General features: G+C 47.3%; 1 protein-coding gene across 1 annotated transcript in view; it reads left to right on the forward strand.

The window, feature by feature from the left end:
- LOC115207863 (serine/threonine-protein kinase LMTK1-like) overlaps window positions 1-25,454 on the forward strand; it is a 34,299-nt gene that overhangs the window by 1,049 nt on the left and 7,796 nt on the right. The window contains exons 2-12 of the mRNA XM_029775379.1: window positions 1,362-1,441; window positions 3,650-3,768; window positions 4,007-4,094; window positions 5,379-5,512; window positions 7,625-7,709; window positions 8,093-8,214; window positions 9,025-9,174; window positions 10,424-14,171; window positions 14,873-15,037; window positions 15,289-15,499; window positions 15,828-16,055. Coding sequence (XP_029631239.1) covers window positions 1,362-1,441; window positions 3,650-3,768; window positions 4,007-4,094; window positions 5,379-5,512; window positions 7,625-7,709; window positions 8,093-8,214; window positions 9,025-9,174; window positions 10,424-14,171; window positions 14,873-15,037; window positions 15,289-15,499; window positions 15,828-16,055 — 5,130 coding nt within the window. The remainder of the gene's footprint in view (window positions 1-1,361; window positions 1,442-3,649; window positions 3,769-4,006; window positions 4,095-5,378; window positions 5,513-7,624; window positions 7,710-8,092; window positions 8,215-9,024; window positions 9,175-10,423; window positions 14,172-14,872; window positions 15,038-15,288; window positions 15,500-15,827; window positions 16,056-25,454) is intronic.

Here is a 25,454-nt window from a genome sequence, read left to right on the forward strand (position 1 = left end):
AGGAGGAGTTGACAGATAGACAGACTCTGGGATTATTTAGGAGGAGTTGACAGATAGACAGACTGGGGTTATTTAGGAGGAGTTGACAGATAGACAGACTCTGGGGTTATTTAGGAGGAGTTGACAGATAGACAGACTCTGGGGTTATTTAGAAGGAGTTGACAGATAGACAGACTCTGGGGTTATTTAGGAGGAGTTGACAGATAGACAGACTCTGGGGTTATTTAGGAGGAGTTGACAGATAGACAGACTCTGGGGTTATTTAGAAGGAGTTGACAGATAGACAGACTCTGGGGTTATTTAGGAGGAGTTGACAGATAGACAGACTGGGGTTATTTAGGAGGAGTTGACAGAAAGACAGACTGGGGTTATTTAGAAGGAGTTGACAGATAGACAGACTCTGGGGTTATTTAAGAGGAGTTGACAGATAGACAGACTCTGGGGTTATTTAAGAGGAGTTGACAGATAGACAGACTCTGGGGTTATTTAGGAGGAGTTGAACCATGGCTCGAATCCCAAATGGCACCCTATTCCCTACTTAGTGCACTACTTTTGACCAGAGTCCCATGAGCCCTGGTCAAAATTAGTGCACTATATAGAGAATAGGGTGCCAGTTGGGACTAAGACCATGTTAGCTGACAGCATAGTGCCTTCAGAGGAGTTTCTGTCTCTTCAGTTTGTTTGAAGAGGATTATGTGTTTGTTTTCTCTGCTAAACTTTTAGAAGCAACATTTTACTTCCCTAGGAGATATCTCTTTATTATTACTGAGAGTAAGCGCATTTAACTGTATCTCCCTCTCTCTCTCTGATAGATTTTACTGTCTATCTTTATTACTGCCCCTCTCTCCCTCCGTCCCTGTCTCCCTCTCTTCCTGTCTCCCTCTCTCCCTGTCTCCATCTCTCCCTCACTTCCTCTCCCTCCCTCTCCCTCTCTTATGCTCTCCTCTCTCCCTCTCTCCTCCTCTCCCTCTCTTACTCTCCCTTTCTCCCCATCTTACTCATCCTCTCTCCCTCGCTTCCTCTCCCTCCCTCTCCCTCTCTTACGCTCTCCTCTCTCCTCTGTCCTCTCTCCCACTTTTACGCTCTCCTCTCCCTCTCTTACGCTCTCCTTCTCTCCTTTTCTTCCTCTCTTCCTCTGTCCCTCTCTCCCTCTCATCCTCTCTCCCTCTCTTGCTCTCTCATCTCCCTCTTTTCCTCTCTCCTCTCCTTCTCACCCTCTCTTCCTCTCATATTCTCTCCCTCTCTTCCTCTCCCCTTCTCTCTCCTCTCCCTCTCTTACTTCATCCTCTCTTAATTCTAACAATCTAGAAGTCTAACAATTGGAATGTGTCTGACTCTCCCTCTCCCCTCTCTCTCTGCAGTCCAGCTGTTGAAATCGTCAGAGCTGGGTCGCCACAGTCTACTATATGTGAAGGAGATAGGACATGGTTGGTTTGGCAAGGTGAGCTGCTCCCTGGATTATCTTCTTAACACATACTAATGACACAGAAACCACTCCTCCCAAAGTCTGTAGCTGGGTTCGGATTCGCTGCCCTTGTTCCTGAAGTATGCACAAGCTCACTTCCCCTCATGGATGTACAGTAAAGGCATTGTTTAAGCATGGACCAGTTAGAGAGAGGTTTCACCATGTATTATACCAGTCCATTCCTGTATTGTTTAAGCATGGACCAGTTAGAGAGAGGTTTCACCATGTATTATACCAGTCCATTCCTGTAATGTTTAAGCATGGACCAGTTAGAGAGAGGTTTCACCATGTATTATACCAGTCCATTCCTGTATTGTTTAAGCATGGACCAGTTAGAGAGAGGTTTCACCATGTATTATACCAGTCCATTCCTGTATTGTTTAAGCATGGACCAGTTAGAGAGAGGTTTCACCATGTATTATACCAGTCCATTCCTGTAATGTTTAAGCATGGACCAGTTAGAGAGAGGTTTCACCATGTATTATACCAGTCCATTCCTGTAATGTTTAAGCATGGACCAGTTAGAGAGAGGTTTCACCATGTATTATACCAGTCCATTCCTGTAATGTTTAAGCATGGACCAGTTAGAGAGAGGTTTCACCATGTATTATACCAGTCCATTCCTGTATTGTTTAAGCATGGACCAGTTAGAGAGAGGTTTCACCATGTATTATACCAGTCCATTCCTGTATTGTTTAAGCATGGACCAGTTAGAGAGAGGTTTCACCATGTATTATACCAGTCCATTCCTGTAATGTTTAAGCATGGACCAGTTAGAGAGAGGTTTCACCATGTATTATACCAGTCCATTCCTGTAATGTTTAAGCATGGACCAGTTAGAGAGAGGTTTCACCATGTATTATACCAGTCCATTCCTGTAATGTTTAAGCATGGACCAGTTAGAGGGAGGTTTCACCATGTATTATACCAGTCCATTCCTGTAATGTTTAAGCATGGACCAGTCGATCTGGATAAGATCGTCTGCTAAATGACAAAAACTGACAATGTAAAATGTTCTGAGGGTGAGTGAGAGAATGAGTGTACACTTTAGGGAGAATAAGGGTAAAGATTGGGACAAGATGGCAGCCTGTGTCTTTCCCCATGTCCTCCATGTTACTGTCAACATCCCAAATGGCACCATATTCCCTATATAGTGCATTACTTTGGGCCATAGCCTTATGGGCCCTGGTCAAACATGGTGCACTATATAGGGGATAGGGTGCCATTGGAGACACACTACTGTGTGCTGTGAAGTAGTGTGTGTGGAATGTGTGTGTAATGTGGTGTTGATCGTATTAGGGCCACGAGCTGACCTACAGCCTTGTCTGTCTGAGAGCTGGGACTATCTACACGTCACACTGAATTCCATTCCATCTGCATTGCTTCCTGAGACAAAGCTTTTTAGTTAGTGCTGAACTGTACGTTTTGCTCTTCTCCCTGTCTCTCTCTGTCTCTCTCTGTCTCTCCCTGTCTCTTCCTGTCTCTTCCTGTCTCGCTCTGTCTCTCTCGCTCTGTCTCTCTCGCTCTCCCTGTCTCTCCCTGTCTCTCCCTGTCTCTCCCTGTCTCTCCCTGTCTCTCCCTGTCTCTTCCTGTCTCTTCCTGTCTCGCTCTGTCTCTCTCGCTCTGTCTCTCTCGCTCTGTCTCTCTCTGTCTCTCTCTGTCTCTCCCTGTCTCTCCCTGTCTCTTCCTGTCTCTTCCTGTCTCGCTCTGTCTCTCTCGCTCTGTCTCTCTCGCTCTCCCTGTCTCTCCCTGTCTCTCCCTGTCTCTTCCTGTCTCGCTCTGTCTCTCTCGCTCTGTCTCTCTCGCTCTGTCTCTCTCGCTCTGTCTCTCTCGCTCTCCCTGTCTCTCCCTGTCTCTCCCTGTCTCTCCCTGTCTCTCCCTGTCTCTCCCTGTCTCTCCCTGTCTCTTCCTGTCTCTTCCTGTCTCGCTCTGTCTCTCTCGCTCTGTCTCTCTCGCTCTGTCTCTCTCTCTGTCTCTCTCTCTGTCTTTCTCTGTCTCCGTTGCCCCCTGTCTTTACCATGTTAACTACTGTAAATGGTTGTTTTTTTTGTGTGTGTGTCTGTCTGTGTCTCTGTGTGTGTGTGTTTGGGTCCTGTTTTAGGCTATCTTGGGGAACGTGAATGCAGGTCTCAGGTAGTGGTAAAGGAACTGATCTCTGTCTGTGTCTCTGTGGGTCCTGTATAGGTTCTCTTGGGGGAGGTGAATGCAGGTCTCAGCACCACCCAGGTGGTGGTCAAGGAGCTGAAGGCCAGTGCCAGTGTCCAGGACCAGATGCACTTCCTGGAAGAGGCACAGCCATACCGGTCAGAACCACAGCAATATGGATCTCATACCCTGTATACCCCACCCTTTGCATCCAGTACAATTAACTTATTAATTAATTAATCAATCAATTGGTGAATGAATGAATGAATGAATGCCTATACATGGTTACCCTGCTACCTCTTTCCATGTGATCTGACTGTATGTTCACTATAAACTATGACTGTAAACGTGACTGTTGAACTATGACCCATCTCCTCTACCTCCCCGTTCCCCCAGTGCCCTCCAGAACCCAGCCCTCCTGCAGTGCCTGGCACAGTGCTCAGAGGTTACACCCTACCTACTGGTCATGGAGTTCTGTCCTCTGGTGAGAGAAACCTCCCCTAGCCTCCTACCCCCTAAACCCTAACCCCTATCTCAGAGGTCACAACCACCTGCTATATGGAGTTCTCTGGTGAGATGGATACTTGCTCCCCCTGTTGGTGGAATACAGTATTGTTACAGCAGGGACAACCTGCTTTCTACACTTTCCTCTCTGGGTTTGCAGAAGGGTCTGAGCTTCCACCATATTGATAACACCCTTACAGATCAGAACTTCCACCATATTGATAACACCTTACAGATCAGAGCTTCCACCATACTGCTAACACCTTACAGATCAGAGCTTCCACCATACTGCTAACACCTTACAGATCAGAGCTTCCACCATACTGCTAACACCTTACAGATCAGAGCTTCCACCATACTGCTAACACCTTACAGATCAGAGCTTCCACCATACTGCTAACACCTTACAGATCAGAGCTCCCACCATATTGCTAACACCTTACAGATCAGAGCTTCCACCATACTGCTAACACCTTACAGATCAGAGCTTCCACCATACTGCTAACACCTTACAGATCAGAGCTTCCACCATACTGCTAACACCTTACAGATCAGAGCTTCCACCATACTGCTAACACCTTACAGATCAGAGCTTCCACCATACTGCTAACACCTTACAGATCAGAGCTTCCACCATACTGCTAACACCTTACAGATCAGAGCTTCCACCATACTGCTAACACCTTACAGATCAGAGCTTCCACCATACTGCTAACACCTTACAGATCAGAGCTTCCACCATATTGCTAACACCCTAACAGATCAGAGTTTCCACCATATTGCTAACACCTTACAGATCAGTTTCCACCATACTGCTAACACCCTTACAGATCAGTTTCCACCATACTGCTAACAGACATAAAAGGGGAAGTGTCTTCCCTGTGGCTCAGTTGGTAGAGCATGGTGTTTGCAACGCCAGCATGGTGTGTGCAACGCCAGGGTTGTGGGTTCGATTCCCACGGGGGGCCAGTACAACATATTTTTTTTTAAATGCATGAAATGAAATGTATGCATTCACTACTGTAAGTCGCTCTGGATAAGAGCGTCTGCTAAATGACTAAAATGTAAAGTGGATGAGAGCAAGTTGTGACGGGTTATTATACAGACATACATTACAAACATAGGTTTGTGTGTCCCAAATGGCATCCTATATTCATATCTACTGCACTACTTTTGACCATATTCCCTATATAGTGCACTAGGGAAAATGGTGATATAGAGTGCCAAATCATTTTATGACATCACTTCCTGTCCTGGTCATCAGGGCGACCTGAAGAGTTACCTACGCAGCTGTCGGGCGGCTGACTCCGTGACCCCTGATCCCCTGACCCTCCAGCGAATGGCGTGCGAGATCGCCTCGGGCCTGCTGCACCTGCACAAACACAACTTCATTCACAGGTGGGTTAGTGGACACCTTCACAAACACAACTTCATTCACAGGTGGGTTAGTGGACACCTTCACAAACACAACTTCATTCACAGGTGGGTTAGTGGACACCTTCACAAACACAACTTCATTCACAGGTGGGTTAGTGGACACCTTCATAAATACAACTTCATTCACAGGTGGGTTAGTGGACACCTTCACAAACACAACTTCACTCACAGGTGGGTTAGTGGACACCTGCACAAACACAACTTAATTCACAGGTGGGTTAGTGGACACCTGCACAAACACAACTTCACTCACAGGTGGGTTAGTGGACACCTGCACAAACACAACTTCACTCACAGGTGGGTTAGTGGACACCTGCACAAACACAACTTCATTCACAGGTGGGTTAGTGGACACCTGCACAAACACAACTTCCTTACGAACTCGAGTCCAAATGAAAGTCCTAGAACATATCAATCATTCCATAGCAATATGTTTCTGATATGTTGTAGTGAAGAGCAACGATACATACACTGTATGTACGGTAGCATACATGTTGTAGTGAAGAGTAACGATATATACACTGTATGTACGGTAGCATACATGTTGTAGTGAAGAGTAACGATACATACACTGTATGTACGGTAGCATACATGTTGTAGTGAAGAGTAACGATATATACACTGTATGTACGGTAGCATACATGTTGTAGTGAAGAGTAACGATATATACACTGTATGTACGGTAGCATACATGTTGTAGTGAAGAGTAACGATATATACACTGTATGTACGGTAGCATACATGTTGTAGTGAAGAGTAACGATATATACACTGTATGAACGATAGCATACATGTTGTAGTGAAGAGTAACGATATATACACTGTATGAACGGTAGCATACATGTTGTAGTGAAGAGTAACGATATATACACTGTATGAACGGTAGCATACATGTTGTAGTGAAGAGTAACGATATATACACTGTATGAACGGTAGCATACATGTTGTAGTGAAGAGTAACGATATATACACTGTATGAACGATAGCATAGATGTTGTAGTGAAGAGTAACGATATATACACTGTATGAACGGTAGCATACATGTTGTAGTGAAGAGTAACGATATATACACTGTATGAACGGTAGCATACATGTTGTAGTGAAGAGTAACGATATATACACTGTATGAACGATAGCATAGATGTTGTAGTGACATAAAACAGATAGAGGGAACTGAATCAGGATGATCTGGAGGATGTTGAAGGATCTGGTCTCACTCTGACACATCCCACCCTAGATACAACTGGGACTGTGCAGCACTGTCTCCAAATAAACATGATATTGAGGATATTATATACATCACAATCTGTTCTTAATTACCTTACCTGTTTAAATAAATGTTAAATACAAATATGGAAATATGTAAGGATATGACTGAAGCTGTGTTGCTCTGGAGCTCCCCCTGTTGGTCTGTCCCGGTAACAACATCCTGGTGCTGCCTGAGTGACTCTCACCAACTCCAGCATCAGTGATTTTGTTGCCGGGGGGAACCCTTCTCTCCTTGTTACCATGGTAGCAGCCAATCGATGTGCTGAGGAGCTGATGATAGGTAGAGTTAAGATCAACAAAATCTCGCTGCCTGTGTAGTAGTCAGAAATAGCTACAGAGAAAAATGAGAAATCCACGTAGCTACAGTACTTGTGCAGTCATACCAGTAAATTACACCCGTACTTTATGCTATTGAGCGGTAAATGTTGTGAAGCATCATGTTTTCCTGTGGTACAATACATTCAATAACAATGATTGAATGGAATTGGTTTCTTGTGATACGATGTTATTGCAGTCAGAGTAGTATTACATTACAGAGTAGTATTACAAAAATGACTAAAACATATGGTTTAGTCTGGTCTGGTGAATGAGTGGTAGGTAGCCTAGCGGTTAAGACCGTTAGGCCAGTAACTGAAAGGTCGCTGGTTCGAATCCCTGAGCAGACTAGGTGAAAAATCTGTCGATGTGCCCTTAAGCAAGGTACTTAACCCTAAGTGCTGCTGTAAGTCTCTCTGGATAACAGCGTCTGTTAAATGACTATAATGTAACAATGTGATGAACTGTTCCTCCCTCTCCTCTTTACAGTGACCTGGCCTTAAGGAACTGCCTTCTGACCTCAGAGATGACAGTAAAGATAGGAGACTATGGCCTCTCACACAGCAGATACAAGGTGAGCCTGCAGTTTTAACCAGTCTTGATGAGTCTACAGTAATTAACCAGTCTTGATGAGTCTACAGTAATTAACCAGTCTTGATGAGTCTACAGTAATTAACCAGTCTTGATGAGACTACAGTAATTAACCAGTCTTGATGAGTCTACAGTAATTAACCAGTCTTGATGAGTCTACAGTAATTAACCAGTCTTGGTGAATCAACAGTAATAAACCAGTCTTGGTGAATCTACAGTAATAAACCAGTCTTGGTTATATTTTATTGTGTATTTTTCTACATACTGAATAGGGGTGGGGCAGAAGAATAGTTTCCATTGTAACAGACAGACGATAAAGTAGTATTTCCATCAAATTATTCTGCTCTATTCTACTCTACTCTGTAGGATGACTATTTTGTGACTCCAGACCAGATCTGGGTGCCGCTGCGTTGGATCGCCCCAGAGCTCATAGACGAGGTGCATGGTAACCTACTAGTGGTGGACCAGACTAAGGACAGCAACGTCTGGTGAGCAGGGGGGAGGGGTCAGGGGTCAGGGTGTAGATATGAATGGTGTCAGGACCATACACTATGGTTGACTCAGCCCCTACAGTGTTATTGTTAAGGTCAACGATACAGCTCTTCAACCAAACCTAGCCTGGTCCCAGATTTGACTTATGGTGTTATTGATACAACTCTTCAACCAAACCTAGCCTGGTCCCAGATCAGTTTGTGCTCTTTCCAACTCCATAGCTCATTGTCAATCCAGATGTGACATGACAATGAGTGACAAGGAGTTGTCATGACAGCACAAACACACTGGGACTAAATAAAGGCTAATCAAAACCTGCTACATCTAATCAAACCTCTATTGAATAGGGCTCGGTGTTTTCCCTGCCTAAGAGAAACTCTGGGATCTGGTGTCCAGAGTTTTTCCTAGTCAGGCCACATGGTCAACTATGAAGTTCCTCATCGGAAGATGTTACTTCATGGGTTTGTCTCTGTTCTAGGTCTCTGGGAGTGACTATCTGAAGACGTCACTTCATGGGTTTGTCTCTGTTCTAGGTCTCTGGGAGTGACTATCTGAAGACGTCACTTCATGGGTTTGTCTCTGTTCTAGGTCTCTGGGAGTGACTATCTGAAGACGTCACTTCATGGGTTTGTCTCTGTTCTAGGTCTCTGGGAGTGACTATCTGAAGACGTCACTTCATGGGTTTGTCTGTTCTAGGTCTCTGGGAGTGACTATCTGAAGACGTTACTTCATGGGTTTGTCTCTGTTCTAGGTCTCTGGGAGTGACTATCTGAAGACGTTACTTCATGGGTTTGTCTCTGTTCTAGGTCTCTGGGAGTGACTATCTGGGAGTTGTTTGAGTTGGGGAACCAGCCGTACAGACACTACACTGACAGACAGGTCCTGACCTACGCTGTGAAGGAACAGCAGCTCAAACTAACCAGGCCCCGGCTCAAAGTACCCCTGGCTGAGCGCTGGTGAGTACACACACACAGACAAACACACACACACATGCACACATACACACACATATGCACGAATGCACTAATGCGCACGCACACACACTCGCACAAGTGTACAAACGCATGCGCACTCGGGCGCCTATGCAGGATACACCACAATCCTTTGGTCTGTAACCAATCATTAGTACTCCCTATCCTCATATCAACCAATCAATGCCTTTTATACTGGCGCACTAACCAACCATTAGTCTTCTTCTCCTGACATGGGTTGTAATCAATACCTCATTTACCTGGCTATGCGCCTCTCATTTTGTCAGGACCATATAATACATATTTCTGGCATCTCACACATACAGTACACAACACTTTTGTATTCATCCTTCTCTGGACGTCTGGCAAATAGTGTTCCTTTTATCAAGCATGTTACTCATTTACAACAACCTGAGTATTTAATGCTGACACACACAGGCACACACCTTCCTATATGCTAACCAATCTTTCCAATCACAGTTTCTGTATCTGGCTTGTATATATCCTTGTCAGATTGTAAGACTAGCGGCCAGTAACAGCTGGACAAAGGACTTCCTCATCATATTGCTGTTTCCTAAATCAATTCCATGGTAGCTGCCTCATTTCAGTGTGATACAGCAATTTTTAATAATAAATGGACTAACCTCCAGAATTACAGAGTAACACTTTTTCATCCCTTCCCCAACCCTCTTTTCTCTCTCTCTCTCTCTCTCTCTCTCTCTCTCTCTCTCCCTCCCTCCCTCCCTCCCTCGCTCCCCCTCCCTCCCTCCCTCCCTCGCTCTCCCTCCCTCCCTCCCTCCCTCTCTCTGTCTGTCGCTCCCTCCCACTCTCCCTCTCTCACTCCCTCCCTCTCGCTGTCTGTCGCTCTCTCCCCCTCTCCCTCTCTCACTCCCTCTGTCTGTCGCTCCCTCCCTCCGTCTGTCCGTCCGTCCGTCTGTCCCTCCCTCCCTCCCTCCTTATGTCTGTCGCTCCCTCCCCCCTCTTTCTTTCTCTCCTTCCCTCCCTCCCTCTCTGTCGCTCCCTCCTCCCTCCCACTCTCCCTCCCTCCGTCGCTCCCTCCCACTCTCCCTCTCTCACTCCCTCTGTCCCTTCCTCCCTCTGCTGTTGCTCCCTCTGTCTATCTATCTCCCTCCCTCTGTCTGTCGCTCCCTCCGTCCATCCGTCCCTCCCTCCCTCCCCCCCTCCTCCCTCTCTCCCTCCCACATCCCTCCCTCTCTCTGTTACACCCCCCCAGGTATGAAGTGATGCAGTTCTGCTGGCTGCAGCCAGAGCAGAGACCCAACAGTGAAGAGGTACACCTCCTCCTCACCTACCTGTGTGCCAAGGGGGCCAGTGCAGTCCAGGAGGACTTTGAACAGCGCTGGAACTCCCTGAGACCCAACCTGACTGGCAGCACCACCCACAGCCACACCGGCCCAGCCCCTCCACCACTAGCCCAGACCACTGTCGCTGCCCCAGCCCGACCACCTATCCCTGGGGACGTGGAGTTGGAGCCGGCCTCCACCTCCCGCAACTCCTTCCCCCTCCTAGAACACTTCTCCCAGGACAGCTTCCACTCCGACAGCGGTGATGACATCCTGACCGTGACAGAGACCAGCTATGGTGGGCTCAACTTTGAGTACAAGTGGGAGCAGGCGAGAACCGAGCAGCCATACTGTTCCTCATCCACCAGCGGGCCTCTGGGCCAGGGCAACCCTCACTACCAGGATGTATACTACCCCGTCGGGAACACCTCCACCTCAGGCAGCTGTAAAGGGGATGGAGGGGGTGGAGGGCTCGCTCTGGGGGTCTCCCCATCCTACTACGAGTCCGACCACTCCGGGTCGGGGTCAGGGTCGGGGGTAGGGGTGGTTCCGGTGTTGAGCGCTCACAGCCCTTCGGTCGGCAGTGAGTACTACATCCGTATTGAGGAGCCGGTGGTGTGTAATATCAACCTGGATGATAGTGTGGTTGACTACAGCCCCGGGTTGGAGGCTGAGGATGGCAGCCTCTCCTCAGGGAGCAGAACCCCACAGCCCCAGTCCCAGCCCAGTGCCTACTGGTCAGCAGCAGCAGGCGACAGCAGTGGGGGTAAACACAGTACCTATGACTCTGACAATAGCCCGGCCGTGTCCCTGACCATGGAGCCTCTCCTGAGACAGACAGCCAGTACAGCCAGTCCCGTGGAGCTGGGGCGGTCCCACCAGTACTTCTCACCCAATCAGAGACAGGCTTTCTACTGTGAACAGTCGCCCATTCGAGAGACATGTTGCCAATCACCAGAGGACACGCCCATAATGTCCCAGCTGAACCTGCATCATCCAATGGGGAGGCTGGAAACCCCTCTGGGGGTGGGGTCCTCCCACTCCCAGTGCCTGAGTAGCCCTAGTCTGGGACACTGTGACCCCTACCTGGAGGCTAGCCAAGGCTTCACCACCACAGCCAGGAGGACGGTTAGTGAAGGCTACTATGACATGATGGGTCCCCTCAGAAAGACTCTACCCATGGCTAACCATATTAGCATCGACGTGGAGACAGGGGACGGGGGACTTTTGGTGGGGGGCAGGAGGAGAGGAGAAAGTGACAATGGGGACATCGACGATGGTGATCTCTTCTCTGAGAGAGAAGCCACCAACTGGACCTCCAACCACTCGGCCAATAACAACAGCATGACTTTTGACCTTAGGCAGACGGGCCAATCACAGGACAGCTATCTGGACCTCCATTACAACAACACCACGACACACTCCTCTACTGTAACAGGCTTGTGTAACAGTAGCAACATGTGCCAGCAGCACAGCTCCAGAGCCTTCAGCTATATGGAGGCCACAGGGAGAGAGAGCGCTGTCTGCTCTTCCTCTAGCAGACCCAGTGAGGGCAATAGTGCTACTACATATAGTCACCTGTGTCACGGAGCTAGAGATAAACCTGTGTGTCTCTCAGACCACTCTACTCTAGATCATCTAAGAGGTGTTGCTGTTGACTCTCTCTCCAGCTCTTCTGTTGCTGTCAAGTGTGTTAACCTCAAAGGTGGTGTAAAGGACAGCGTCCCCACCACCAAAACTACAACTACGGTGTCTGTAGAGGGACACAGTAAAAACCCATCTCTGATTACAGGAGAGAGGCAATTCTCCCAACCCAAGATGATCCCAGAACCAGGCTATATCCAATCCCCATCCACATACATGGAGCTTGACACTGGCACAGGCCTCAACACTAAGGCAGCCCTGACAGAGAAACAGGGGGGTAATGTTTGGGAGATACCTTCACATGTTAAAGACATTAGAGGTCCAGCGGAGGTGATGTCTGGTGGTGTGGGGGACAGGAGGCTGGGGATGGGGTTGGCCCACCCTGAAGGGGTACTGCTGGAGCCGGTCGGGTCCTTGTTTGAGGCTAGCAGAGGGCTGGACAGTGGGTTGGAGATGGCCGGTCATTCCAGCATCAGCCTAGTGGACATCAGCAACTGTAGCTACGACGATGAGGACGATGACATAACAGATATCACTTCTGGAATCTTGGCCGACTACTCCCTGGACTATGCTGACGAGGTCGGAGACGATCTAAGCCCCGCCCACCACCCCCACGGACGCTCCCTGCAGAACCCAGTGGGAACCCCCGACTCCGTGGACACCCTGAACATGCTGTCGCTGTCATTGTCGGTTACCACCGCCAGCCCCTGTGAGGCCTTCAGCCTTGATGACGTCTTTCTCCATCCCTCCTCCTCCCTCTCCTCCTCTTTCACCTCCTCTTCTTTCACCTCCTCATCTCTCCTCCCCAAGTCCCTGGACAGTGGCTACGACACAGAGAACAATGAAAGCCCAGAGTTCATCCTAAAGGAGGGAGGTGGGAATGGGGAGTTCCTATTGGACTGCGAAGGAAACCACCAACAACACCCAGTCCTCGGTGGGAGCCACCCAGTCCGCGGTGGGGTTAGACTGGGGCCGAGGTCGGACCAGATGGTCCTTCAGCAGGTGGACCTGGGTGATGGGGTTGGGGTCTCTCTGTGTACCTCTTCCTCCTCTGGCTGCACTGAGCTGCAGCTAAAGGGACTAAGTGACAAGAATCCGTTCATGGACTCTGCCTACTTCTCTGACTACGACGCGGAGAACGAGAGGAGTCCCCCGGATGAAGGGAGTAACTTCTTCTCCAGTCCAGGAGATAAGAAGGACTTTGTGGGGCACACGGCCTCGAAACAGAGGATAAGGTCGGCGAGGAGAGATGAACTCCAACCACAGACGGAGAGAGAGGACGGTTATCGTGACCTGACAGACCTGACAGGAAACACAAACACAAATGGAGTGGTGGTGTTTGACACTACCACAGGTTCCTCTCCCTCCTCGGCCCCCGGCCCACGCCTCTCCATGCTGGCCCCCTTCCCCCCTCAGATGGGGGGCTGTCTGGCCAAAGAGTCCGCCCCTGATGATGCTGTAGGCCTGGAGTCTGAGCACAGCGGCGAGGAGCCGGCATCTGGGTGCAGCTCCACCATGGTGTCTGAGGGTTCCTCCACGGTGCAGGAGGCTTCAGCCAGACACCCCGACCAGGATAACCATCACAGGGCCTCAGAGGATGACTACTCCCCCATCCAGTCCCTGGGCTCCGACTCTACCATAGACTACAGAGAGGAGGTGATGAAAGAGAAGGAGGAGGACGGGGAGGGAGAGCAGGGATCTACTGAGGAGGACATGCCAGAGTTTAATCAGGTCGACGAGGATGGAGAGAATGGAGAGAGAGGAGGAGAAGAGGAGGAGTATGAGGAGTTAGAGGAGGAGAACGAAGAGGAGGAGAAGGCGGGCTACAGCAGACACCAGAACGGTCCTGTTGGCCTCCTCACCTCCTCTCCGTCGCTCCTCTCCTGCTCCCCCTCCCTCCAGGAGCTGTGTCGGGAGGTGGAGAGGCGAGCTCCTCTAACAGAGGGGGAGGAGTCAGACGACAGTGAGTCAGAGGAGGAGCTGCGGAGCTACAACCTGCAGGAGGAGCTGAGCGAGGAGGACAGTGAGGGGGAGGTTGGTTATATATTGGTTATATTCACGTTCCCCATTTTCCTACATGATTTTAATCTATTTTAAACCTGAGATCCGCAATAGGAGCAGCAGCTCCACTGGTCGCCCCAGGCACATTTCTTATCGTTTTAGTTCAGAGGAAATGAGCATCCAGCGTTGTGGTAAAACAGAATGGTAGTATATACTCTGCTGTTCTATCTGGCATGTAATGATGTGCAATGATGTCAGAGAGGTGTCAGAGATGTCAGAGTTTGTAGTATCACAAACCGGCCACAGGAGTCTGGTGTCACCTTAATTTGGGAGGACAGGCTCGTGGTAATGGCTGGAGCTAAATAAGTGGAATAGTATCAAATACATCAAACACATGATTCCATGTGTTTGGTGCCATTCCATTAGCTCCGTTTCAGACATTATTATGAGCCGTTCTCCCCTCAGCAGCCTCCTGTGAAACGGAGGTGGCCGTTTCACCGCTGTAGATTGGAGCTTTAATCATGTAAAGCAGTGTTTCCCAAACCTGAGGAACATTATGTGTTTCTGGCCAAGTACTAACACAGTTAATTCAACGAATCAACTCATCATGAAGAGTGGAATCAGGTGTGTTATAGGGTTAAAAACTACAATGTGCTCCACTCTGGGTCCCCAGGACCAGGATTAAGACACACTGATGTAAAGTGTGTTGTGACTGACTCACTTGACTTGACTAGGTGATGGGGGTGCCGGTGGTGGTGAGCGATAGTAGTGGGGCCAGAAACCTCCGCAGCCTCCTCAAGATGCCTACGCTCCTCACACAGTCCTTCTGTGACGAGCTGGACAGGAAGAAGAAAGCCGTGTCCTTCTTTGATGACGTCACCGTCTTCCTGTTCGACCAGGTCAGTCACTCTGCAAGCATAGTGACATCACTATGGTCAATCAATGACAATACTTCATTCTGGATGAAAAAGGCACCACGCATTATAGAGCATTCATAGTCTTTATAACCGCTGCATAGATGCATCACAAATCATTTACAAGCAGTCACACAACATAAAAGTGGTGTTTAAAGTTGGGCCAGTTGAATTATTTTTTTCTGGACTAGTAGATGTATTTGAGACTTTCTAACTGATTTCACTTTCACCTCCAGGAGAGCCCCACAGGAGAGCTGGCTGACTTCACGTTTCCCCCAGGAGCAGAGTCCAGCGGTCAGGCCTCGGGCGGGGAGAACCCCCAACCGGACCTCCAGCCCCACCCCACCATGGGCCACCACTACCACCCCACCATGGGCCACCACCTCCACCCCCCGGACAGGGCACCACACGCCTCAGAGGACTCTGATGGCAACATGTCAGAAGAAGGTAAGAGTGAAAAATACTTTCAGTTACAAGAACAGTTAGAGACCAAGAAGGTTAAGAATGGATCCCTGAGGGATACAAGAACAGTAAGAGACCAAGAGGGTTAAGAATGGATCCCTGAGGGATACAAGAACAGTAAGAGACCAAGAGGGTTAAGAATGGATCCCTGAGGGATACAAGAACAGTAAGAGACCAAGAGGGTTAAGAATGGATCCCTGAGGGAATCCACAAGCTATAGTCAGGTATACTGTATCAGTTCTAAACCCCCTCTCCTCTGTGTGTGTTTGTGTGTGTGTCGTGTGTGTGTGTGTGTGTGTGCACGCATATTCAGGTGGAGGGTTTGAGTGGGAGGATGACATCCCATTGATGACCAGCCCGTTGTCCAGCCCATCTACAGCTGAGCCACCGGTCTCCGATCCCATCCCGGTCCCTGCTGCCAAGCCTCCCGATGACAAGCCGGTAGCAGTAACAGCAGCATCACAGTTCTCCCGTTTCAGCGTGTCCCGCTCCCGCTTCTCCATCACACATGTCCCCAATCCAGACATGAACTCAGCTGGAGGTCAGTCCTGGTGAACACTCCCCTGGTACTGTAGTACTGTAGTAGTCACTAGTGTCCTGTTAAACACTCCCCTGGTACTGTAGTACTGTAGTAGTCACTAGTGTCCTGTTAAACACTCCCCTGGGACTGTAGTACTGTAGTAGTCACTAGTGTCCTGTTAAACACACCCCTGGTACTGTAGTACTGTAGTAGTCACTAGTGTCCTGTTAAACACTCCCCTGGTACTGTAGTAGTCACTAGTGTCCTGTTAAACCTCCCCTGGTACTGTAGTACTGTAGTAGTCACTAGTGTCCTGTTAAACACTCCCCTGGTACTGTAGTACTGTAGTAGTCACTAGTGTCCTGTTAAACACTCCCCTGGTACTGTAGTACTGTAGTAGTCACTAGTGTCCTGTTAAACACACCCCTGGTACTGTAGTACTGTAGTAGTCACTAGTGTCCTGTTAAACACTCCCCTGGTACTGTAGTAGTAACTAGTGTCCTGTTAAACACTCCCCTGGTACTGTAGTAGTCACTAGTGTTCTGTTATACACTCCCCTGGTACTGTAGTACTCTAGTAGTCACTAGTGTCCTGTTAAACACTCCCCTGGTACTGTAGTACTGTAGTAGTCACTAGTGTCCTGTTAAACACACCCCTGGTACTGTAGTACTGTAGTAGTCACTAGTGTCCTGTTAAACACTCCACTGGTACTGTAGTAGTCACTTGTGTCCTGTTAAACACTCCCCTGGTACTGTAGTACTGTAGTAGTCACTAGTGTCTTGTTAAACACACCTCTGGTACTGTAGTACTGTAGTAGTCACTAGTGTCCTGTTAAACACTCCCCTGGTACTGTAGTAGTCACTAGTGTTCTGTTATACACTCCCCTGGTACTGTAGTACTGTAGTAGTCACTAGTGTTCTGCTATACACTCCCCTGGTACTGTAGTACTGTAGTAGTCACTAATGTCCTGTTAAACACTCCCCTGGTTCTGTAGTACTGTAGTAGTCACTAGTGTCCTGTTAAACACTCCCCTGGTACTGTAGTACTGTAGTAGTCACTAGTGTCCTGTTAAACACTCCCCTGGTACTGTAGTACTGTAGTAGTCACTAGTGTCCAGTTAAACACTCCCCTGGTACTGTAGTAGTCACTAGTGTCCTGTTAAACAGTCCCCTGGTACTGTAGTACTGTAGTAGTCACTAGTGTCCTGTTAAACACTCCCCTGGTACTGTAGTACTGTAGTAGTCACTAGTGTCCTGTTAAACACTCCCCTGGTACTGTAGTACTGTAGTAGTCACTAGTGTCCTGTTAAACACACCCCTGGTACTGTAGTACTGTAGTAGTCACTAGTGTCCAGTTAAACACTCCCCTGGTACTGTAGTAGTCACTAGTGTCATGTTAAACACTCCCCTGGTACTGTAGTAGTCACTAGTGTTCTGTTATAGACTCCCCTGGTACTGTAGTACTGTAGTAGTCACTAGTGTCCAGTTAAACACTCCCCTGGTACTGTAGTAGTCACTAGTGTTCTGTTACACACTCCCCTGGTACTGTAGTAGTCACTAGTGTCCTGTTAAACAGTCCCCTGGTACTGTACTACTGTAGTAGTCACTAGTGTCCTGTTAAACACTCCCCTGGTACTGTAGTACTGTAGTAGTCACTAGTGTCCTGTTAAACACACCCCTGGTACTGTAGTACTGTAGTAGTCACTAGTGTCCTGTTAAACACTCCACTGGTACTGTAGTAGTCACTAGTGTCCAGTTAAACACTCCCCTGGTACTGTAGTAGTCACTAGTGTCCTGTTAAACACTCCCCTGGTACTGTAGTAGTCACTAGTGTCCTGTTAAACACTCCCCTGGTACTGTAGTACTGTAGTAGTCACTAGTGTTCTGTTATACACTCCCCTGGTACTGTAGTACTGTAGTAGTCACTAGTGTCCAGTTAAACACTCCCCTGGTACTGTAGTAGTCACTAGTGTCCTGTTAAACACTCCCCTGGTACTGTAGTACTGTAGTAGTCACTAGTGTCCTGTTAAACCCTCCCCTGGTACTGTAGTACTGTAGTAGTCACTAGTGTCCTGTTAAACACTCCCCTGGTACTGTAGTACTGTAGTAGTCACTAGTGTCCTGTTAAACACTCCCCTGGTACTGTAGTACTGTAGTAGTCACTAGTGTCCAGTTAAACACTCCCCTGGTACTGTAGTAGTCACTAGTGTCCTGTTAAACAGTCCCCTGGTACTGTAGTACTGTAGTAGTCACTAGTGTCCTGTTAAACACTCCCCTGGTACTGTAGTACTGTAGTAGTCACTAGTGTCCTGTTAAACACACCCCTGGTACTGTAGTACTGTCGTAGTCACTAGTGTCCTGTTAAACACTCCCCTGGTACTGTAGTAGTCACTAGTGTCCTGTTAAACACTCCCCTGGTACTGTAGTTGTCACTAGTGTTCTGTTATACACTCCCCTGGTACTGTAGTACTGTAGTAGTCACTAGTGTCCAGTTAAACACTCCCCAGGTACTGTAGTAGTCACTAGTGTTCTGTTACACACTCCTCTGGTACTGTAGTACTGTAGTAGTCACTAGTGTCCTGTTAAACACACCCCTGGTACTGTAGTACTGTAGTAGTCACTAGTGTCCTGTTAAACACTCCACTGGTACTGTAGTAGTCACTAGTGTCCAGTTAAACACTCCCCTGGTACTGTAGTAGTCACTAGTGTCCTGTTAAACACTCCCCTGGTACTGTAGTACTGTAGTAGTCACTAGTGTCCTGTTAAACACTCCTCTGGTACTGTAGTACTGTAGTAGTCACTAGTGTCCTGTTAAACACTCCCCTGGTATGTAGTACTGTAGTAGTCACTAGTGTCCAGTTAAACACTCCCCTGGTACTGTAGTAGTCACTAGTGTCCTGTTAAACACTCCCCTGGTACTGTAGTACTGTAGTAGTCACTAGTGTCCTGTTAAACACTCCACTGGTACTGTAGTACTGTAGTAGTCACTAGTGTCCAGTTAAACACTCCCCTGGTACTGTAGTAGTCACTAGTGTCCTGTTAAACACTCCCCTGGTACTGTAGTACTGTAGTAGTCACTAGTGTCCTGTTAAACACACCTCTGGTACTGTAGTACTGTAGTAGTCACTAGTGTCCTGTTAAACACTCCCCTGGTACTGTAGTAGTCACTAGTGTCCTCTTAAACACTCCCCTGGTACTGTAGTACTGTAGTAGTCACTAGTGTCCTGTTAAACACTCCCCTGGTACTGTAGTACTGTAGTAGTCACTAGTGTCCTGTTAAACACTCCCCTGGTACTGTAGTACTGTAGTAGCCACTAGTGTCCTGTTAAACACTCCACTGGTACTGTAGTACTGTAGTAGTCACTAGTGTCCAGTTAAACACTCCCCTGGTACTGTAGTAGTCACTAGTGTCCTGATAAACACTCCCCTGGTACTGTAGTAGTCACTAGTGTCCTCTTAAACACTCCCCTGGTACTGTAGTACTGTAGTAGTCACTAGTGTCATGTTAAACACTCCCTTGGTATCGTAGTACTGTAGTAGTCACTAGTGTCCTGTTAAAGACTCCCCTGGTACTTTAGTAGTCACTAGTGTCCTGTTGAACACTCCCCTTGTACTGTAGTAGTCATTAGTGTCCTGTTAAACACTCCCCTGGTACTGTAGTACTTTAGTAGTCACTAGTGTCCTGTTAAACACTCCCCTGGTACTGTAGTACTGTAGTAGTCACTAGTGTCCAGTTAAACACTCCCCTGGTACTGTAGTAGTCACTAGTGTCCTGTTAAACACATCCCTGGTATTGTAGTACTAGAGTAGTCACTAGTGTCCTGTTAAACACTCCACTGGTACTGTAGTAGTCAATAGTGTCCTGTTAAACACACCCCTGGTACTGTAGTACTGTAGTAGTCACTAGTGTCCTGTTAAACACTCCCCTGGTACTGTAGTACTGTAGTAGTCACTAGTGTCCTGTTAAACACTCCCCTGGTACTGTAGTACTGTAGTAGTCACTAGTGTCCTGTTAAACACACCCCTGGTACTGTAGTACTGTAGTAGTCACTAGTGTCCAGTTAAACACTCCCCTGGTACTGTAGTAGTTACTAGTGTCCTGTTAAACACTCCCCTGGTACTGTAGTAGTCACTAGTGTTCTGTTATAGACTCCCCTGGTACTGTAGTACTGTAGTAGTCACTAGTGTCCAGTTAAACACTCCCCTGGTACTGTAGTAGTCACTAGTGTTCTGTTACACACTCCCCTGGTACTGTAGTAGTCACTAGTGTCCTGTTAAACAGTCCCCTGGTACTGTAGTACTGTAGTAGTAACTAGTGTCCTGTTAAACACTCCCCTGGTACTGTAGTACTGTAGTAGTCACTAGTGTCCTGTTAAACACACCCCTGGTACTGTAGTACTGTAGTAGTCACTAGTGTCCTGTTAAACACTCCACTGGTACTGTAGTAGTCACTAGTGTCCAGTTAAACACTCCCCTGGTACTGTAGTAGTCACTAGTGTCCTGTTAAACACTCCCCTGGTACTGTAGTAGTCACTAGTGTCCTGTTAAACACTCCCCTGGTACTGTAGTACTGTAGTAGTCACTAGTGTTCTGTTATACACTCCCCTGGTACTGTAGTACTGTAGTAGTCACTAGTGTCCAGTTAAACACTCCCCTGGTACTGTAGTAGTCACTAGTGTCCTGTTAAACACTCCCCTGGTACTGTAGTACTGTAGTAGTCACTAGTGTCCTGTTAAACCCTCCCCTGGTACTGTAGTACTGTAGTAGTCACTAGTGTCCTGTTAAACACTCCCCTGGTACTGTAGTACTGTAGTAGTCACTAGTGTCCTGTTAAACACTCCCCTGGTACTGTAGTACAGTAGTAGTCACTAGTGTCCAGTTAAACACTCCCCTGGTACTGTAGTAGTCACTAGTGTCCTGTAAAACAGTCCCCTGGTACTGTAGTACTGTAGTAGTCACTAGTGTCCTGTTAAACACTCCCCTGGTACTGTAGTACTGTAGTAGTCACTAGTGTCCTGTTAAACACACCACTGGTACTGTAGTACTGTCGTAGTCACTAGTGTCCTGTTAAACACTCCCCTGGTACTGTAGTAGTCACTAGTGTCCTGTTAAACACTCCCCTGGTACTGTAGTTGTCACTAGTGTTCTGTTATACACTCCCCTGGTACTGTAGTACTGTAGTAGTCACTAGTGTCCAGTTAAACACTCCCCAGGTACTGTAGTAGTCACTAGTGTTCTGTTACACACTCCTCTGGTACTGTAGTACTGTAGTAGTCACTAGTGTCCTGTTAAACACTCCCCTGGTACTGTAGTAGTCACTAGTGTCCTGTTAAACAGTCCCCTGGTACTGTAGTACTGTAGTAGTCACTAGTGTCCTGTTAAACACTCCCCTGGTACTGTAGTACTGTAGTAGTCACTAGTGTCCTGTTAAACACACCCCTGGTACTGTAGTACTGTCGTAGTCACTAGTGTCCTGTTAAACACTCCCCTGGTACTGTAGTAGTCACTAGTGTCCTGTTAAACACTCCCCTGGTACTGTAGTTGTCACTAGTGTTCTGTTATACACTCCCCTGGTACTGTAGTACTGTAGTAGTCACTAGTGTCCAGTTAAACACTCCCCAGGTACTGTAGTAGTCACTAGTGTTCTGTTACACACTCCTCTGGTACTGTAGTACTGTAGTAGTCACTAGTGTCCTGTTAAACACACCCCTGGTACTGTAGTACTGTAGTAGTCACTAGTGTCCTGTTAAACACTCCACTGGTACTGTAGTAGTCACTAGTGTCCAGTTAAACACTCCCCTGGTACTGTAGTAGTCACTAGTGTCCTGTTAAACACTCCCCTGGTACTGTAGTACTGTAGTAGTCACTAGTGTCCTGTTAAACACTCCTCTGGTACTGTAGTACTGTAGTAGTCACTAGTGTCCTGTTAAACACTCCCCTGGTATGTAGTACTGTAGTAGTCACTAGTGTCCAGTTAAACACTCCCCTGGTACTGTAGTAGTCACTAGTGTCCTGTTAAACACTCCCCTGGTACTGTAGTACTGTAGTAGTCACTAGTGTCCTGTTAAACACTCCACTGGTACTGTAGTACTGTAGTAGTCACTAGTGTCCAGTTAAACACTCCCCTGGTACTGTAGTAGTCACTAGTGTCCTGTTAAACACTCCCCTGGTACTGTAGTACTGTAGTAGTCACTAGTGTCCTGTTAAACACACCTCTGGTACTGTAGTACTGTAGTAGTCACTAGTGTCCTGTTAAACACTCCCCTGGTACTGTAGTAGTCACTAGTGTCCTCTTAAACACTCCCCTGGTACTGTAGTACTGTAGTAGTCACTAGTGTCCTGTTAAACACTCCCCTGGTACTGTAGTACTGTAGTAGTCACTAGTGTCCTGTTAAACACTCCCCTGGTACTGTAGTACTGTAGTAGCCACTAGTGTCCTGTTAAACACTCCACTGGTACTGTAGTACTGTAGTAGTCACTAGTGTCCAGTTAAACACTCCCCTGGTACTGTAGTAGTCACTAGTGTCCTGATAAACACTCCCCTGGTACTGTAGTAGTCACTAGTGTCCTCTTAAACACTCCCCTGGTACTGTAGTACTGTAGTAGTCACTAGTGTCATGTTAAACACTCCCTTGGTATCGTAGTACTGTAGTAGTCACTAGTGTCCTGTTAAAGACTCCCCTGGTACTTTAGTAGTCACTAGTGTCCTGTTGAACACTCCCCTTGTACTGTAGTAGTCATTAGTGTCCTGTTAAACACTCCCCTGGTACTGTAGTACTTTAGTAGTCACTAGTGTCCTGTTAAACACTCCCCTGGTACTGTAGTACTGTAGTAGTCACTAGTGTCCAGTTAAACACTCCCCTGGTACTGTAGTAGTCACTAGTGTCCTGTTAAACACATCCCTGGTATTGTAGTACTAGAGTAGTCACTAGTGTCCTGTTAAACACTCCACTGGTACTGTAGTAGTCAATAGTGTCCTGTTAAACACACCCCTGGTACTGTAGTACTGTAGTAGTCACTAGTGTCCTGTTAAACACTCCCCTGGTACTGTAGTACTGTAGTAGTCACTAGTGTCCTGTTAAACACTCCCCTGGTACTGTAGTACTGTAGTAGTCACTAGTGTCCTGTTAAACACACCCCTGGTACTGTAGTACTGTAGTAGTCACTAGTGTCCAGTTAAACACTCCCCTGGTACTGTAGTAGTCACTAGTGTCCTGTTAAACACTCCCCTGGTACTGTAGTAGTCACTAGTGTTCTGTTATAGACTCCCCTGGTACTGTAGTACTGTAGTAGTCACTAGTGTCCAGTTAAACACTCCCCTGGTACTGTAGTAGTCACTAGTGTTCTGTTACACACTCCCCTGGTACTGTAGTAGTCACTAGTGTCCTGTTAAACAGTCCCCTGGTACTGTAGTACTGTAGTAGTAACTAGTGTCCTGTTAAACACTCCCCTGGTACTGTAGTACTGTAGTAGTCACTAGTGTCCTGTTAAACACACCCCTGGTACTGTAGTACTGTAGTAGTCACTAGTGTCCTGTTAAACACTCCACTGGTACTGTAGTAGTCACTAGTGTCCAGTTAAACACTCCCCTGGTACTGTAGTAGTCACTAGTGTCCTGTTAAACACTCCCCTGGTACTGTAGTAGTCACTAGTGTCCTGTTAAACACTCCCCTGGTACTGTAGTACTGTAGTAGTCACTAGTGTTCTGTTATACACTCCCCTGGTACTGTAGTACTGTAGTAGTCACTAGTGTCCAGTTAAACACTCCCCTGGTACTGTAGTAGTCACTAGTGTCCTGTTAAACACTCCCCTGGTACTGTAGTACTGTAGTAGTCACTAGTGTCCTGTTAAACCCTCCCCTGGTACTGTAGTACTGTAGTAGTCACTAGTGTCCTGTTAAACACTCCCCTGGTACTGTAGTACTGTAGTAGTCACTAGTGTCCTGTTAAACACTCCCCTGGTACTGTAGTACAGTAGTAGTCACTAGTGTCCAGTTAAACACTCCCCTGGTACTGTAGTAGTCACTAGTGTCCTGTAAAACAGTCCCCTGGTACTGTAGTACTGTAGTAGTCACTAGTGTCCTGTTAAACACTCCCCTGGTACTGTAGTACTGTAGTAGTCACTAGTGTCCTGTTAAACACACCACTGGTACTGTAGTACTGTCGTAGTCACTAGTGTCCTGTTAAACACTCCCCTGGTACTGTAGTAGTCACTAGTGTCCTGTTAAACACTCCCCTGGTACTGTAGTTGTCACTAGTGTTCTGTTATACACTCCCCTGGTACTGTAGTACTGTAGTAGTCACTAGTGTCCAGTTAAACACTCCCCAGGTACTGTAGTAGTCACTAGTGTTCTGTTACACACTCCTCTGGTACTGTAGTACTGTAGTAGTCACTAGTGTCCTGTTAAACACACCCCTGGTACTGTAGTACTGTAGTAGTCACTAGTGTCCTGTTAAACACTCCACTGGTACTGTAGTAGTCACTAGTGTCCAGTTAAACACTCCCCTGGTACTGTAGTAGTCACTAGTGTCCTGTTAAACACTCCCCTGGTACTGTAGTACTGTAGTAGTCACTAGTGTCCTGTTAAACACTCCTCTGGTACTGTAGTAGTCACTAGTGTCCTGTTAAACACTCCCCTGGTATGTAGTACTGTAGTAGTCACTAGTGTCCAGTTAAACACTCCGCTGGTGCTGTAGTAGTCACTAGTGTTCTGTTAAACACTCCCATGGTACTGTTGTACTGTAGTAGTCACTAGTGTCCTGTTAAACACTCCACTGGTACTGTAGTACTGTAGTAGTCACTAGTGTCCAGTTAAACACTCCCCTGGTACTGTAGTAGTCACTAGTGTCCTGTTAAACACTCCCCTGGTACTGTAGTACTGTAGTAGTCACTAGTGTCCTGTTAAACACTCCCCTGGTACTGTAGTACTGTAGTAGTCACTAGTGTCCTGTTAATCACTCCCCTGGTACTGTAGTACTGTAGTAGTCACTAGTGTCCTGTTAAACACACCTCTGGTACTGTAGTACTGTAGTAGTCACTAGTGTCCTGTTAAACACTCCCCTGGTACTGTAGTAGTCACTAGTGTCCTCTTAAACACTCCCCTGGTACTGTAGTACTGTAGTAGTCACTAGTGTCCTGTTAAACACTCCCCTGGTACTGTAGTACTGTAGTAGTCACTAGTGTCCTGTTAAACACTCCCCTGGTACTGTAGTACTGTAGTAGTCACTAGTGTCCTGTTAAACACTCCACTGGTACTGTAGTACTGTAGTAGTCACTAGTGTCCAGTTAAACACTCCCCTGGTACTGTAGTAGTCACTAGTGTCCTGATAAACACTCCCCTGGTACTGTAGTAGTCACTAGTGTCCTCTTAAACACTCCCCTGGTACTGTAGTACTGTAGTAGTCACTAGTGTCATGTTAAA

Source organism: Salmo trutta, chromosome 1, assembly GCF_901001165.1.
Source record: "Salmo trutta chromosome 1, fSalTru1.1, whole genome shotgun sequence".
NCBI lineage: Eukaryota > Metazoa > Chordata > Actinopteri > Salmoniformes > Salmonidae > Salmo > Salmo trutta.